The 18,847-nt window shown below is 41.2% G+C and overlaps 1 protein-coding gene across 1 annotated transcript in view; it reads left to right on the top strand.

Annotated features, from left to right (window-relative positions):
* LOC128690916 (zinc finger protein 395) overlaps positions 1-18,847 on the top strand; it is a gene marked incomplete in the record, with an annotated part of 245,176 nt that overhangs the window by 61,400 nt on the left and 164,929 nt on the right. Inside the window, 2 exon segments of the mRNA XM_070088489.1 lie at positions 5,639-5,820; positions 11,793-11,905. Coding sequence (XP_069944590.1) covers positions 5,639-5,820; positions 11,793-11,905 — 295 coding nt within the window.

The raw sequence follows: 18,847 nt of genomic DNA, 5'->3' as shown, positions 1-18,847 counted from the left end.
CGGCTCGTTCCAGACCTCGAGAGACACTTGAGTTGATGGAGACAAATTATATGATATGTCATAAAATACTACATGAATATAAAACTGGAATATACAAGAATGAACACTGCAGTAGACTTATTGGCCCATGCTAGACATATTCAACTCACCTACCAACATCCACTCATGTACCCGTCCAAACTATATTTAGAACTACCCAAAGTGCTTACTTACCTCAGTGACGTTACTGGGGAGTTTATTCCACTCATCAACTACTGTCAAGCCAAGATTTCCCCATATCTGTAAATTTTAATTTGTCTAGCTTTAATCCTGTCTTGGTTAGAAATGTTCAACACACTGTTTATGTCCCCCTTTATTTATTCCTGTTTTCCATTAGTACATATCAATAATTTTTTCCCCTTATTCTACGTTTTTCTAGAGAGTGCAAATTCAGTGCCGTAAGTAGTAGTAGAGGAATGGAGGGGAAGGCGTAGTAGAAGTAGGTTCAGTTTAAGAACAAGAAAAAGGAGCACTGCAGGAGGGCTAAGGGCATACTTTTATTTGTCTTCTCCATTCCTCTATTATTGCTACTACCTTTACTATTCCCTCCCTTCACTCCCCTTTCTCTCCAGTGTCATAAGTTTATATTCATAGGGAAGGTTACAAATACATGACACGAACTTCGTCATACTTTGGTTTTTCCTTATTTCTTTTGTGACCTCCTTAAATTGAATATATTTGTCAATAAAATGACCTCTTTCGATTCGCCTGTAAATGGTCTCTTTTCACCCAAGAATTCTCTATTAGGAATATATACAGTTTGCCCAACTTGTATAAGTGCGATCAGTGTGTAATAGCGCATAAAATGCGTGCAAAAGGCATAGATGGAAAAGTGGGCAGATGGATTTATAATTCTCTAACAAATAGAACGAAAAGAATAATTAGGAAACAGGGTTAAGCTGTACACCCAGGTATACCATAGGGTCATTAGGAACCGCTTGTATTGTGTGTTATTGAAATGAATTATGCGAGGAGGTAATGGCAGCAAACTTCTTACATGGATTCAAAAGTAGATGCAAGAGGCTAGATCACAATAAGTATAGAAACTGATCCTGGAGTTTGAGCTCTTATCCCAGCAGACACACCTCCAGAACATTGTTGCTGTGCGCTCCTCCACACAGGCTTGAAATTCTTGGAATAAGAAAAGACAGTCTCAATTATTATTCATAATGAAAACTTCGCAGTGCCAAGACTGGAACAATATAGTAATTTAGACGACGTTTCGGTCATTCCTGGATAACTGTCAAATTATAATTTGATAATCCTGGACGGACCGAAACGGCATCTCATGTTTTAAGTTCAAACCGTAGATTATTGGTGCATAATTTATAATTTACAGGACGCTAGAAGCATATCGTTTCCACATCAGGACATTGTTCGTTGGCAACAGTAGCACTCATACCCTAATAATTTTTTAGGGAAGGCCACTAATATAATAGATTTTGACAGTTAAATATTAATCATGGTTCGAGCACCACCCTGGAGTATTCGCTCTTAACTTCGTACCCAGTCCGTGCAGCTGCAGACCGCCACCGTTTAGCAAACAATGTGAACCGCTTGTCTGCTGAGTTGGTCCCCGTTACTCCCATTACGGTAAGCTGGCTTATTTTGGCTCAGATACCAGATATATCTAGCCCTTACAACCTCTCACGCCTGGTGCGCGTTGCTCAGGCACGCTCTCATCGTTCCAATAAAATGAATTAAGGTAAAAGGACACAAGTGCAACTAATGTGACATTTATTGTGGCAACGTTTCGCTCTCCAGGAGCTTTATCAAGCCATTACAAACAATACATGGACACAGAGGGTATATAAAGGCTCAGAGTGAGGTGAATACTAGTGAGGTACCATTTCGATGTTCACTAGTGGTAGTAGTAGTAGTAGTAGTGGTAGTGACAAAAGTAATGCAATATGGTAGAGTAATTAATTTGTACATGAGTAAAAGGATATAAAAGCTATTACTTGGGTAACATAAAAATAGGTTGGACAAATATAAACTGGAATGAGGCGGCTTGTTTCAGTGTTCACTCTCTGTGCTTTGTGTAGTATAACAGGAGAGACTATGTGATGGCAGGGTTTACTGTTTTCAGGAGGATTCTTGCTAAGACTTCGGAGATGGTGAAGCTGCCGTTGTTTTGTTTAATTGTATTTGAAACAGCGATCAGTGCTGATTCAAGGCACTTGCGTGTGCGGAAATTAGTTTCTTTTATCACTAATTGGGCGTCTCTGAATTTCATAAGATGACGCCCAATTAGTGATAAAAGAAACTAATTTCCGCACACGCAAGTGCCTTGAATCAGCACTGATCGCTGTTTCAAATACAATTAAACAAAACAACGGCAGCTTCACCATCTCCGAAGTCTTAGCAAGAATCCTCCTGAAAACAGTAAACCCTGCCATCACATAGTCTCTCCTGTTATACTACACAAAGCACAGAGAGTGAACACTGAAACAAGCCGCCTCATTCCAGTTTATATTTGTCCAACCTATTTTTATGTTACCCAAGTAATAGCTTTTATATCCTTTTACTCATGTACAAATTAATTACTCTACCCTATTGCATTACTTTTGTCACTACCACTACTACTACTACTACTACCACTAGTGAACATCGAAATGGTACCTCACTAGTATTCACCTCACTCTGAGCCTTTATATACCCTCTGTGTCCATGTATTGTTTGTAATGGCTTGATAAAGCTCCTGGAGAGCGAAACGTTGCCACAATAAATGTCACATTAGTTGCACTTGTGTCCTTTTACTTTACATATTGTCGGTAATTCTACCAACTTTATTACAAAATGAATTAAGATGTGCAGGTGTGACAGCGGTGGACCTTGATATCACTGTCATAAAAACTATATCTGAGCAGGCTAGTGGGAGCCGAGCCATACTGTGCAACTATGGCTATTTGTTAATGCATTAAAATGGTATACAATACCGACAGGTTGGTAGGTAAGACACATAGGCAACAGTTAGGCAACTTTATTCCGAAACGTTTCGCCTACACAGTAGGCTTCTTCAGTCGAATACAGAAAGTAGGCAGGAACAGTAGAGAAGACGATGTAATCAGTCCATCACCCTTAAAGTCGTAGAATTTGAGGTTGTCAGTCCCTCGGCCTGGAGAAGTTCAGTTCCATAGTCAGGAACTATCAGATAGTTCCTGACTATGGAACTGAACTTCTCCAGGCCGAGGGACTGACAACCTCAAATTCTACGACTTTAAGGGTGATGGACTGATTACATCGTCTTCTCTACTGTTCCTGCCTACTTTCTGTATTCGACTGAAGAAGCCTACTGTGTAGGCGAAACGTTTCGGAATAAAGTTGCCTAACTGTTGCCTATGTGTCTTACCTACCAACCTATTTGTTAATGCGTTTGTTGGAGACGACCTCCACAGAACACTTCACTTTGTCCAGTGAAGTAAATAACCTAATATAATAATAATTGCCCACTAGAAAATCTGCTTTTTTTTTACCTTTCACTTTCAATTTATGGATATTTTGACCTGGCTTAATTAACATGAACTATTAGGGTACGAATTTAATTTTAAGAGCCGAGTATTGTTCTTACTGCACTGGCTGGTGTAATGGTTTATTGTTGTGTGATAGGAGAGACACTTCTTGTGTTTGTGTGTGTGTGTGTGTGTGTGTGTGTGTGTGTGTGTGTGTGTGGGTGTGTGTGTGTGCGTGTGTGTGTGTGTGTGTGTGTGTGTGTGTGTGTGTGTGTGTGTGTGTGTGTGTGTGTGTGTGTGTGTGTGTGTGTGTTGCACCAACCTATGCACTACTTAAGACAGACCAGTTAAACATGAATTGCCCTTCGTTGCAGGACTGGCTTGCCGTGGGTTCAAGCACCGCTCCTTTCATTGAGTTACTCTTCATGTATTTCCGCAGGCTTCGGATTTATTAGGAAATTTAAATATTTGTTACCATTAGGTTAGGTTAACGTATATTAACTACCATATAGTTACCCTACACTAGTAAAAAAAAAAAAAACGGGTGGCTTACTTGTGGCATCACGGGTTGTACATAGAAACCTTGAACATGCATTTTCACAAGGATAAAGAAAATACGTACAGAGGAAGGGTTATTGTGCATAGCTTGGCCAGCTTGTGCTACTTCCTGTATGTCACACTTGACATCCTTATTAAATACTCTGAGTCTGTATTCAACTCGTCCTCCAAATGACAGTTGAGAGTTCCAATATTTTAAAGTTCGTCCATTTTTGCGCCATCTAAACCAAGACTAAAATTAAATATCAGTTATTCTAGGTTATTTTAACATTAATTAATTGTACTTACAATAATTAAACTACTGAAATGGGTATGTAACGGTTGATAGTGTCAGTAGTTCCCAACTTCACGTTATTGCTTAAATAATTACAAACCGCACGCTGTTATTTATGGTGTCCCCCTCAAGGGACACCATAAATAACGCTGGTGAGGGGCTCTTGAGCTAGGGAATTGGATCTGTGTTCCAGTTCCCTGAATTAAGCCTGAATACCTTCCATCCCCCCCAGGCGCTGTATAATCCTACGGGTTTAGCGCTCGCCCATGATTATGATATGTCGGACAAGTTATGGTATATAACATGCTTAAGTTGTACAGTAATTGGTATGGTGATACAAACAACCTCTGGAAAAGGACATTTATGTAGAGTTCAGGACATTAAGACTAATGAAGGCACTCGTGGCAAAGCGTTTCCTTTAATAAATTCCCTTATCCACGAAACATGCTTAGTATATTCAGTGTCTTCAAGAGACTTGCCGCTTTCCCTATCCAGAGAGTAAATGGTCCCTGTGGCATTTTTCTCTTATACTAATATTAATCTTTAAATTATGTATTGCAGATATCGCCTAATGAGTTGTCCTAGGAATAATGAACTGCAAACAAGAGGAAAAGCAAAAGTTTAAAAATTGTCAGTAAGAAGTAAATAGCACCACGGCACTCTTCTCTTAATGATTGTGCTGCGCTGTATGACCCTTGTAGGTTTAGCGCTTTTTTATTATAATCTTAATGATTGTCCTTTCGTTATTAAACTCCCCCCCTGTTCATTTGTTTTGCCCGTGCGCGGGTGTGGATTCTATTGTATCATAAATACGTATATATATAAGGAGAAATAAAATTTATTCTAGTTCTCGATTACCTGTGAAAACAGGATTGACAATTATCACATAGCACGTATATTATTATTTTTTTTTGTTTAGGTTTTAGTTCATTATTTTAACACTATTACTCTTTGATGTTTTAATTACTACATGCTTAGCATTCTATTTGTTGTTTGACCCCTCACCAAACTGATTTCTGTTATAGGAAGGCTTGCCGCGCTCTTTTAAGGAAGTTGCTGTATAACCCTTACGGGTTTGGCGCTTAATTTGCCAATAGTAATAATAATACTTTTAAAGGATTTATTTTTCTGCTGCATGTTAGTTTATGCTAAGTAGAAGTTTGAGCCGTAGCAGAACACAGGTTGAAGACAGTCAGGATAACATAGCCAGCAGGGAAGCACTTACCATGGCGTAGTGTAACAAACCAGGTAAACCGAGCCAGGTAAACCTGTTCTAACAGATCTTCCTGACACTTTCTCTCCCCCTCCCTGGCAGACTGGAGTGCGGCAGGACGTGAAGAAGAGGATTGAGGACATTCGTCTGCTGGAGTCGAGAAAGTCTGCCCGCCTCGCGGACCAGGACACAGACTTCGCCAAGTTGGCAGACATGTCCACCGACCGCAAGGACCGCAAACCCTCGCAAACCATCGACGTGCCCGCTCCCTCAGGTGTCCAAGGGTATGTTGACTAGTGTTGTGTGGTGGTGATGGTAGTGTCCTATCTCTGCCTTTGATGGTTCCGGGATCATCGCCCTTGTGGCAAATGTGTGTACACTGTAGGTACCCGTGCCTGTGTATATTGTGTGTACAGCCGCACACCTGCTATCAGTCACATACTGGCTTGTCCAATTGTTTGGGTTCACTGAGGCACGTTTCTCTGAACGTCACACACAGGATGACCAGATGGCAGCGCTCTCTGATACATTGAAATGCTTAGTAGGATAATAGCTCTTGTGCTGCCAAGTAGAGCAATTTTGTGCAGTCATGATAATCTTGTAAATAGGTATAGTTAAGTATATAGTAGCCTAAGAAATTTTAATGTAGATTCCTATTGTAAGTTGCTGGTAAGTACTCTGACAATATATATATATATATATATATATATATATATATATATATATATATATATATATATATATATATATATATATATATATATAATGAAGAACTAAATTCGTCTAGATTTAGCGCTTCCTGCCTTATACAAGTCTAAAATCTTTAGTGATATGGATTTCATTTTGCGTCTTATCCTACTTTTATTATCGATTTAGTTACGATATTAAACTCGTTAAAATTCAGATTATGGATTCCTGTGCTGGGTAGTGGTCGAAGAAGCCCGGGAAGTCAGATGGTGGGAGAAGCCAGGTGGTGGACGAAGAAACCAGGTGGTGGCCGAAGAAGCCGGGTTGATGTAGCCAGTGAAGCCGGTTGGCTATAATTTGGTATGTGTTCTCATGACCCTCGACAGGGAGGCCTTGGCTGGGACTGGGAAGCTGGGGCGACGATTCACATATATATTACCACCGGTGTTGTCACATGTACATCGCCACAAATCTCAACACTTAAGTTTAATTGAAAGCAAATCTCTCTTGGAAGTTAACTTTTAGTGTAAGGTGTAAAGTTATCTCAGTGATGTACACGAAAAGCTCAATAACTAAAGCGAGAACAATAAGGTGAAACATGGGGCAGCAGGAGTACATCAGTAAATAACGTTATCACAGATTGCCTCTCGTCGTATCTTGGTGAAAATAAGATACCAGAAATTTCGAGCTGGTATCCTAAATTTGCTTGTAATGGATAAATTACCATTTTGTAAATAATATATGTACACCGAGCTGTACTCTTGATAACCCTTTAAAGGGTCTACTTCCTGAGCCTTTTTGTGTATCCCTATGTTCTTGCTCTGCCATCCACAGTTAGCCCATTTTCCATTTTTTTTTGTTAATTTGATAAAGTACACGCTGCAGATGGTGCGATTCACCCCGCCTTGCCACACGTAAGCCACCCATATTTTTTATTTAATTATTATTGGGTGATTATATGAGAATAGGTTAATATACGTTAAACTAATCTAGCAGAGAATAATAAATACTAAAATTTCCGAAGAGATTCGAGCTAACAGAAATGCAGGAAGGGGAATTCACAGACATATGCACAAGCCTAGACACAGGGAGAGTGGACCTAGTAGCAACCACAGATAGGTGAATACTCTCACACACACAAAATAATTAAGCTGGGAATTCCTGCAGCCTCTGCCTCCACACCTGGGGTCTGCCACCTGTTGAATGACGTAACTGTATAAGGGAATTTACCCAGGTCTGACAATTGTTGGGAGGTTACCTGGAACACTTTATCAGTGCTGAGATAAGAGACGCGTTTAGCTTGTCAAGTGTAGTTGCCACGGCAACACTAGCGACAAGCATGGCTACCACGGCAAAATGACAAGTGTGGCTGTCACGGCAACACTAGTCGCAAGTTAGGCTGCCATGGCAACACTAGTGAGAAGCTAGTCTGCCACGGCGACACTAGTGGCAAATGTGGCTGTCACGGCAACACATGACAAGTGTCTGTCATGGTAACACTACTTGGTGAGATAAAGAGACGCGTTGAGATTGCCAAGTGTGTCCTCAGTGTTCACTTATAATTCCTACTGAGAGAAGCAGTGTTTTTTCGATTTTTTTTAACGAGGAAGCAGTACTATTAATTAAGAATTTTAACAGAGAGTAGCAGTGTTAATTTCGAATATTTTCTGGGGGAGGCAGTATCAGTTTCGAATTATTGAGGGAGGCAGTTTTAGTTTCTAATTCGGTTTAAGCTAGTTACCAGAGTATAAGCATATCCTTCCCAACCTGTGGTAAAAACCCATCTGGTTATTTAGGCCTTATGTTTAATTTTTAACATTTACAATGGTTTTAGGTAAGACGTGCAGCAGTTGGGAAACTTTACTGATGAAACGTTTTGCATACACAGTAGGCGTCTTCAGTCAAATACCGATGAGACTTAATATGGAGACAGCAGAAGCAGTGGCGAGGTAAAGGTAGTGAGATCAGTCTATAAACCTTGTAGGCGGTTTAGCGCTTTCTTTGATTATAATTATAATAATAAACCTTGTAGTAGCTTTTGCGCTGGTCAGTTCTTCAGGCTGAAGAAGAGTTCAGCTCCATATTCTGGAATCATGTGAAGCTGAAACTAGGCAGTAGATTCGCCGGTATAATCGCCCTGCCCGGGCCTTTTCCAAGAGATGGCCTGGCCTTGACTCCCTGTCGTGGGTGTGTCTCAAACCAATGCCTGCCATGGGAGGAGGTACGAGTACCTCCTCATCTTCTGGGACCAGCTGTCCTCAGGCCTATCCCCATTTCCCGCCCCCACGGGGCTCAGAGGGAGAAGCTAGGCACCTTGGGCTGCCACAAACCCAGAACAAACACACACACTGGGCGGGGTTTGTGGGAGCGCTAAGCCCGTAGGATTATGCAGCGCCTGTGGGGGGATGTGGAAGGTATTCAGGCGTAATTCAGGGAACCGGAGCACAGATCCAGTTCCCTAGATCAAGAGCCCCTCACCAACATCAAGGAACCTTGAGGCAGCTGCATAGCAGCAGACGATGTCAGGAGGGGCAAAGGCAGCAAGCACTACAGGATCCTTTTGGATCCACACCCTAGCTTTGGGCATTTAGCCCGAGCGCTGGGGAAGCTCAGGAATGCATCTTGCTGTGTATGTTGCTGTTGCTATTACTTCACTTGTCCGTTGCACCTTGTATCTCGAAGCTGAAGCGTGAAAAAATGAGCCTTATTTATTGCTAAAGGTGACGCTCGGAAAATCTCGAAGACGTCCCAGGAAGCGGGACCCACTAGTAGAAGCAAGATGACAAAGGTTGAGGAGTACGGCAGCGATCCTATTGGCCCATGCTAAGTAGGTCTGTCTCAAATTTAACCCTTTTCACCCATAACAAGTGGTTAAGCAATAAAGTTGTGAAAGATGTTTTCTAACTCAAGATACTGTTGTGCTGCTGTATCACATAAAATAATGAAAATATTCAAAGCCGACATGCAGGTGAGAAAATGCAACAGTTGGGAATCTGTTGTTGACATATTTCGTTTACACAGTAGGCTTCTTAAGTCAAATGCAGATATTATTAATATGGAGACAGCAGAAGTAGTGGCGAGGAAAATTGATGTGATCAGTACATCAACCTTGAGTAATATTTGAGGCGGTCAAGTGTTTCAGCCCGAGTTCAGTTCCATGGTAGCTTAATCAAGTAGATTATGCAGGATTTAACCTAGGATGATCTGTTTAAGTCAAGCAATGTGATTTATTTTCTTTGGTCTCCAGACAGATAAGCTAGATATCTATAGCTGGCTAGGTCACCGTGAGTGCAGTAGCGATCCTAGTATCATGTGACTATATGTAACTGCTCTCAAACATTCTCATCCTGTTTTTTTTTTCTCTAGTTCATTCGCTACTTTTATTCCTTTCCTTTTCTTTCAGTTGTATTTTGTCTATCACCCTTTCGTATTTTTCTATTTCTTTTTTTTAGCTCCCTTTCGTGTCTTTCTAGCTCTCTTAATTTCCTCATTACTATCATCATCATCAAGTAGGCCGGCAGGTAGGTAGGTAAGCGGGCGGGCTGAGGTGATAATCTCTTCCAAGACTGGAGCGTCACACTTGTAGGAGAGACTAAGCCGTGCACGGGCGCTGAAATAACTAATAAGAAATTTAGCACTGCACCAAGAATCTTTTTTGTAATTCTTTTTATATCCCAAGCTGTGTTTATCTACGGTCATATTATTATTATTATGGATTATCGATTTACTAAGGATTTTAATTGCAGTTATGTGACAGTTTATTATTTAACCCTCTTAATAATATTTGTGTTTGAAGCAAAACAAGGTTTTATTTATCTTTAAAGTATTTTATTACGCCAATTTTATATCTTGTCTTGTAGGAGTAAGTCATTTTGAGATGGAATACACACTAATAACATTAATAACTTTTATTTTTTTTATTAACTACTTTCATATCTCTACCTGGCTTTTGCATTATTGTCATTGTTGAGCTCAGTTCATTTAGTGATTATCGAAAAGTCTGGCTCATTTTCACAAGGTAGCTTTATTGTCATTAGGATGGTAGTTTAGTTTGTAATGTTGAAGCCTACTTGTTAATGCTTATGCCAAACCCAACTTGATTCCTATATTTCTTAAAACGAGGAAGTCGTAACGAACAGTTGCAGTCCTGCCCTTATGCCTCAGCCACTTGCTCTTGGTAGCTGGGCTCATGTATGAAGTATGTCGTGAATATAGAAAGATTCGTTGAGCCATTATGTTTAATAGTATTGAATAATACGAAAATAATGAGTAATACAGCGTCTGTATGTCCCGACGGCTTGGTTCTAATTGACTAGTGAGGAGGGGGAGGTGTGTGCATGTGCAATAGAATTACCTGGAGCGATATATAACTGTTGAAATGCTGGGTTGCTGACAACTGGACTTTCGTGTGGAGGCATCAGTAATGTATATAATTTGTTTGCTGATTATAGTTCGGCGAGTGATTGCTTTTGCAATTAATTTAAGCAAGGGGTGATAAGCTCTGTGAGGGCGCTGTGAAGAGCATACTGTTAAATGAATACATCTTCTATGGAGAGCTGAAGTACTTTTGTTATCTGTAATGATAAGAGTTCATGCAGATTATGAAATTTATTATTCTTATTTTTTTGTTATTTATTTGTATCTGTGTTTACGTCTAGACATTTAGTAAAATTTATAGTGACAATGTTTACTTTGGTCTCTGAATGCTAATACGAGGCAGTGCCATGTCACCAGTGCTGGGAATACTGTGATAATTATCTTTATATGCAGTAAATGACTTGGTCCAGTTGGAGGAAGAGAGAGCGAGCGAACGAGAGGTTCATATTTGTTATCCCACTAAATGCTGATAACAGTTCATGTAACACATCAAACAGTTTCCAGCTATGTATATTCCCTGCGTAGCCTAGCAACTGCCTGGGTTGTGTACAGAGATCCTTTACTGCACGTATAAGTTCTGTCAAGCATCTTTACTGGGAACGCTTGGAAGCACTTGACTTGTACTCGTTGGAACGCAGGAGGGAGAGATATATCATAATCTACATTTGGAAAATCTTGGAAGGAATGGTCCCAAATCTGCACACAGAAATCGCGCCCTACGAAAGTAAAAGACTGGGCAGGCGATGCAAAATGCCCCCAATAAAAAGTAGGGGCGCCATTGGTACACTAAGGGAAAACACCATAAGTGTCCGGGGCCCAAAACTGTTTAACAGCCTCCCATCAAGCATTAGGGGAATTGCCAATAAACCCCTGGCTGCCTTCAAGAGAGAGCTGGACAGATACCTAAAGTCAGTGCCGGATCAGCCGGGCTGTGGCTCGTACGTTGGACTGCGTGCGGCCAGCAGTAACAGCCTAGTTGATCAGGCCCTGATCCATCGGGAGGCCTGGTCATGGACCGGGCCGCGGGGGCGTTGATCCCCGGAATAACCTCCAGGTAACCTCCAGGGTTCTGTTCCGAGGGGTCCCTGCCTGAGTAAATGCTCCCATAACAATTACAGATGTTTGTTTCCATTCTGTACCTTAATACGTCTGCCTTTCTCTTTCGCTGCCATCATGATGATGGTTGGCGCAGGTCCCGCAAGCGGCGCAGTTCTCACTCGGAGGAGGACCAAATGGACGAGTGTGCAGCGGCCATGGTTCTCATGAAGCTCTCGTGCTCACCACGATCCCCGCTCATGCCTGACGGTAAGTACAATTTTAATGTCACAAACCGACCCCCATGGAAAGACTCAAACAAAAACAAGAGACGAGTACCGTCATGTATTTCGGCCTCACACTAAAGTTCTCAGTAAACTAAAGAAATTTGCAGAAAAGATGAAGCTTACGGTCGAAATCATGTCACCTGACTTTAGAGTATAGGAGAAACAATTGATTTTACAGCTAAGGTAGTGATAGCATCATCCTGTTTCCAGTGGCTTTTTTTTTTTTTTTTTTTTAAGTTTAGATTGGGTCGTAATGTTGTCGTAGACTATTCGAAGATGCTTTGCTTGTACATATATTTTACTCTATATATAATGGAAGCAGCTTCTCAGCTGTCATTGTGGTTTTGACTATCATACTGTCATGTGCATGTCGAAAAGACATTTTATGTTCAGGTACTCGAGTAATTATTTTTCGAATTTGTCTTATATATGATTGGTTGCAGACTTTACAAAGGATTTTATATACACCGGGTATATCCAGGGTTACCGGAAAATTATTCTGGGGCCACTGCAGTAGTAGCTCGGTCCCAGACCAGGTTCTGTATGTTTTTTTTTTTTAATCCCTGGTTGGTTACACACCTATTTTGACGAGTATTTGGGTTAGAAAATTTAGTAGTTGTTACTTTTTTTTCGTGCTCGTGCAATTGTTTCGTAGTAAGGCATTAAGAATTATATATCAGTAGCCAGTGTAAAGGATTTTCAGTGGTCTTAACGTCCATATACCTAAAGTCAGTGCCCGATCAGCCGGGCTGTGGTACCTACGTTGGATTGCGTGCGGCTAGCAGTAACGGCCTGGCTGATCAGGCCCTGATCCACAGGGAAGCCTGGTGGAGGACCAGGCATCGGGGAGGGGGGTTGATCCCCGGAACAACCTCCAGTTACACTTCAACATTTGCTTGTGTATCTCGATCAGACGGATGACCGTAGAGAGACAAGCTTTTTCCTTGGGTAGGAAGAACCCAATCAGGCACATGTTTTGCGAGTATAAAAATTTCTGTACACCCCACTGTGTGAGTAGGTACTCGTGCCGAACATTTGGTTTCCAGTGTAATTGGTCAAGACGCTGGATACTCTGCTAGATAACACTCTCAATTTATGTCATTATGCTTTTGGGGGTTTGAGAAGTATTTAAATACAGGTTAACTGACATTCACGTAACCTAATCGAACGTAGCTTAAAATAAAAACAGGAGGAGCAGATGTAGTGGTGATAGAGGGTAGTGAATAGTTGGGAAAGTAGTAGTGTAGAAAGCTCACAAATACACGAACTGGCACGCGTTAGAAAACTAATGGATAAGCTGTTATTGCGAGTACAGATTACAGTGGGAGGCACTTTTCTCGCTGCTCGGAACACATGGGTGCAGGCCAAGGAGTGAGGCAAGTACTTCAACATTTTTGCTTTTTTTCTATGAGAACGAGCAGAGAGCGGAGCGTGAATTAGCAAGGTAAAGGAAGGGAGCGGTCGTGCGTGAGGGACGGGGCCGCCACGGTGCCGTGAACACCGGCCGGCTTTGCTCGTGAAAGTTGGCGTCACGGTGTGGTCACCTGGCCCTCTGTGGTGGCGTCACCAGTGCCCACCCTGAATAATGCCAAGACAGTGCCTCACTATCCTCCTTTTTCATATCATATATAATTTTTCTTGCTCATTACTCCTGAGTATGGGATAGGCCATCCGGAGAGACAGTAAGTAAAAAAAAATATATAAGTATCTCACTGCACACCCGTAACTCAGTGGCCAGAGGTATTGTATTTTATTACAAGCTGTGTTTAAACCCGTGTGGATCAGGAGTGGTGGAGGTTGAATCCTCCACCCGCTAATCACGCCCCGGTCTCTCAGCAGTCATGCTTTTACTGGTCAGAGAGTTTAGTTCACAACTGAATGGTCCTGGGTTCGAGTCCCAGGCCCGACGAAACTTATGGAAAAGTTTCATTACATCTCTGCTGATCCTTCTCACCTAACAGTTAAATTAAGTCGAGTGTTGTAGATTGCATCCTGGGGAAACCTTAATACACAGATGTGTTAGTAACTCCAGACCTGCTACAAGTAGGAAGCGCTGCCTACAATATATGTGTATACTGTGGTCTGTAGCAGTACTTAAAAAATACAAATCTCCCTCCCCCCCTCTCTCTGTCTTTCTCTCTTATTAAGAGGAGAGAGAGAGGGGTTTAAGGGGGTGGTGTTCCCTGAAGACGGTCTCTGGGAGGTGGAGAGGACGTATAAGGTCCTTGAGCTTGGCTGTGTCCATTACTCACTCATAATACATACATCTCTTTTCTCTCTCTCTCTCTCTCTCTCTCTCTCTCTCTCTCTCTCTCTCTCTCTCTCTCTCTCTCTCTCTCTCTCTCTCTCTTTTTTTTTTTTTTTTTTACACAGGGTTTGACAAGGTTAAGGATCCCTAGCTTTATTGACAGCTATTTACAGGTTAAGGATTCCTAACTTTATTGGCAAGCTAAGAGCTGTTACCTACATCAGCTCATTTGAAAGCATTTTTGTTATGAGACATACAAGTAGGAAACAGGATGAAGTTGGAGCCATCTGTGGGCCAGCATTTTCATTTGATCAACTGACTTTATCTCGTTGACATCATTATGCTGTACGAATGTGTTCCATACTCTAGTCATCCTGGGTATGTATGATCTCAGATGGAGTGATGTTCTGGAGAAGGGTACAGCCAGAGTGAAGTTGCTGCTTTCTGCCCGTCTTGTGGCATAAAAGCTTGTTTCACGCTGTCCTCGAAGTGGATCCAAGTGTGGTATTTTGACAATATTGGCCTTGTACATAACAGTAAGGCCACCCACATCCCTCCTATGTTGAAGGCTCTGCTGAAATGACAGATCTATCCAGGATGGGTCCAGGCGAGAGATGAGACGTCTTGCTCTGTTCTCTACTCTGTCAAGCAGTCGCAGATGAGAGGGGGGGGGGCAGGCAAACCAAGAAAGTGGAGCATACTCAAGGTGCGAGCGTACTTGTGCCTCGTACAGGATCTTGCAACCCCTACTGTCAAGCAGATGGGAGATACGGCGAAGTGCTGTAAGCTTCTCTCTCTCTCTCTCTCTCTCTCATGATTCCCTCTCTCATGATTCCCTCTCTCCTCGCCTCTGATGATTCCTTCTTTCTTCGTCCCTGCTAATCCCTCTTCCCTCTTGCTTCTTCTGATTCCTTCTCTCCCTCTTACTTTTACTAATTCCCTCTCTCCTCACCTTTGATGATTTTCTCTTCTCGCCTCGGATGATTATTTCCTTATTCATCTCTCATGATTCCTTCTCTCTTCTCTGCTGATCCCTATCTCCAGCTCGCTTTGCTGATTTCTTCGATTCCTTCTTTCCCCCCCCCCTCATTTTTTATCGCGTTTTGCCTTCCCTACACCTCCCTCCCACCATCTCTCTTCCTTCCCTCCATCAGTTCCACCTTCCTCCTTTCTAGCTTTCTTCCATCCCACCTTTCGCCTTCCTCCCCTCGTTTCCTTTCTTCCCTTGCTCCCTCATTTTCCCCTACCCTCTGGGGCTCTTCATCCTCCTCAAGGCTCCTTTGTCTACCCTCTTGGGCATCGATCCTGCAGATCTTACAAGAGAACTTAGGGAAGTCTCTACCACATTAGACCTCAAGAAAACCGACCTTACAAGGAGACACAAAACCAGAGTCTCCATCAGAGTCCAAAGAAACATGTTCTTGCATCATTTTTCTTGAATTGCTTCAGCTACAGTGGCTCGTCGAGGAGGAGAGGGGGGGAGGGTGCCATGATGCTGGTGAAAGGTGTTTTTGATTCAAGGAACTGGAGCTACCTTCGGATACCATGGAACCGGACGCTTCTCAAGGCTGAGGCACCGACCCCCCTCAAAACTACACATTCCAAGCTGAGGGACTGACCACCTCATCTTTACCTCTTCACTGCTTCAGCCGTCTCCATTTTTTTGCCACATTTGTATTCGACTGAAACTGTCTCTTGTGGAGCGAAACGTTTCGGAAATTAAGATACCAAAGTGTTACACAATTGTTTTATTCATCAACCTCTCAGTGTATATACACTGATGAGATGTACACCTCTCAGTGTATATACACTGATGAGATGTACACCTCTGTGTATATACACTGATGAGATATACACCTCTGTGTATATATACACTGATGAGATATACACCTCTGTGTATATATACACTGATGAGATGTACACTTCTCAGTGTATATACACTGATGAGATGTACATCTCTGTGTATATATACACTGATGAGATATACACCTCTGTGTATATATACACTGATGAGATGTACACCTCTGTGTATATACACTGATGAGATGTACACTTCTCAGTGTATATACACTGATGAGACGTACACCTCTGTGTATATATACACTGATGAGATATACACCTCTGTGTATATACACTGATGAGATATACACCTCTGTGTATATATACACTGATGAGATGTACACTTCTCAGTGTACATACACTGATGAGATGTACACTTCTCAGTGTATATACACTGTTGAGATGTACACTTCTCAGTGTATATATACACTGATGAGATGCACACTTCTCTGTATATACACTGATGAGATGCACACTTCTCAGTGTATATACACTGATGAGATGTACACTTCTCATTGTATATACACTGATGAGATATACACTGATGAGATATACACCTCTCAGTGTATATACACTGATGAGATGTACACTTCTCAGTGTATATACACTGATGAGATACTTCTCAGTGTATATACACTGATGAGATATACACCTCAGTGTATATACACTGATGAGATATACACTTCTCAGTGTATATACACTTGTGAGATGTACACTTCTCATTGTATGTACACTGATGAGATATACACTTCTCAGTGTATATACACTGATGAGATATACACCTCAGTGTATATACACTGATGAGATATACACTTCTCGGTGTATATACACTGATGAGATATACACTTCTCATTGTATATACACTGATGAGATGTACACTTAGTGTATATACACTGATGAGATATACACCTCTCAGTGTATATACACTGATGAGATATACACCTCTCAGTGTATATACACTGATGAGATATACACCTCTCAGTGTATATACACTGATGAGATATACACTTCTCATTGTATATACACTGATGAGATATACACTTCTCATTGTATATACACTGATGAGATATACATCTCTGTGTATATACACTGATGAGATATACATATCAGTGTATATACACTGAGAGGTGTATATTTCATCAGTGTATATACACTGATGAGATGTACACTTCTCAGTGTGTATATACACTGATGAGATGTACACTTCTCAGTGTATATACACTGATGAGATATACACCTCTCAGTGTATATACACTGATGAGATATACACCTCTCAGTGTATATACACATGAGATATACACCTCAATGTATATACATTGAGATATACACCTCGGTGTATATACACTGATGAGATATACACCTCTCAGTGCATATACATTGATGAGATATACACCTCTCAGTGTATATACATTGATGAGATATACACCTCTCGGTGTATATACACTGATGAGATATACACCTCTCAGTGTGTAATGTCGTGCCTTTTAAGGCAGAGTTTGCAATCTTGGCATATAAAACACTGATTATTTTTATTAAACAACACAATTGAAATGCATTGCAGCAGTAACTCTGAAAGTCAGTATGAACATCACAAAAAATATATTTCACTGATGTTAAATAATACAAACTAAATTTAGGCTGACCTAGAATACATTTTGTTTTTGCATAGTTAACTTAGGTTGCAGCGTTAGTCTTGATGCAGAAATCATGTTAAATGTACAGTATATTAATTCACATCAATATATTTATCAATATATAATAAAAAACTTCGAAATTATCTATTTTTAGGATAGTTCAACTTGTTTGACTGATTATAAATCATAATGCATATTCTTTGAGATATTCGCATTACTGTGTCAGCATAAATCACAGTTATATACATACTGATATACCAGCTACTGCTTGTACATGTATATATACGATGGAGAGTGGGGTGGAAAGTAAGGGTTAAGGTGTACACCTGTGTATATTCTTTGATGGGGTGTAGAGTATGGGGGTAAAATAATTACTGTCTGATACATTCAATGAACACCTCTGGGGTGACAAGTGACCTGCAGTGAGTTATAACCCAAGAAGTATCACCAGTGATTGCTACTCTCTAAGATAACTATTATTAATAATAGGTGTTAATGTTACTGGAATGACTCACCGTATTCATGACTGATCGCATCTAAACTCGTTTTAAGAGAGAGAGATGGATGTGAGAAAGATGAGAAGGGATTTTTCAATTAATATTATTAGATACACAATAATCTGTAGATAACTATACGTTTAACACTCGAATATTTCCAGCAGGACTGCAGTTTGCTAACAAATTTACAGATCCACTTTTTTTACTGCTAGGTGAGCAGAAGCAGTAAGAGTAAATTTGCCCTAACGTTTCTCCGTGTTTGTGGTACCTAACCCAGGACCTAGGGATTGGAAGTGAATGCTCTCAGCAGTGAACTATGAGTCACCTGCAGACGAGAGAAGAGAGAGTTCCATGGTGACAGGACAAAGCAGGTGTTTTTATATGCGCAGTGGTCAGTGGTGGATCCTTGTCATCTCCAGTACAAGGCACTGTCACTACCATTGCTGCTGTTTACTACTACTACTAAAACCACTAGCACTACCACCGCCACCATCCACCATATACACCTGTGTAGTTTCGTGACAAGACTCGCTAGAGCCCCCACCCTCTACAGGCAGCCTATCCTTATTTTACACCTGTTGTTTCTTTATTTACGGTCTACTAACGCTTTTGTGATTGCTCTAGACCCAGGAGCAGCAGTGTTACCGTCGTTTAAGGACTTTCACTTTCGAAGATATTCGTTGTGTCAGACGCTGCTATCAAAATTG

The sequence above is a fragment of the Cherax quadricarinatus genome, chromosome 24 (genome assembly GCF_038502225.1).
Source record: "Cherax quadricarinatus isolate ZL_2023a chromosome 24, ASM3850222v1, whole genome shotgun sequence".
In the NCBI taxonomy this organism is placed as follows: domain Eukaryota; kingdom Metazoa; phylum Arthropoda; class Malacostraca; order Decapoda; family Parastacidae; genus Cherax; species Cherax quadricarinatus.
Note: the sequence above shows the minus strand (reverse complement) of the source record. Positions and strands in the feature narration are given on the sequence as shown.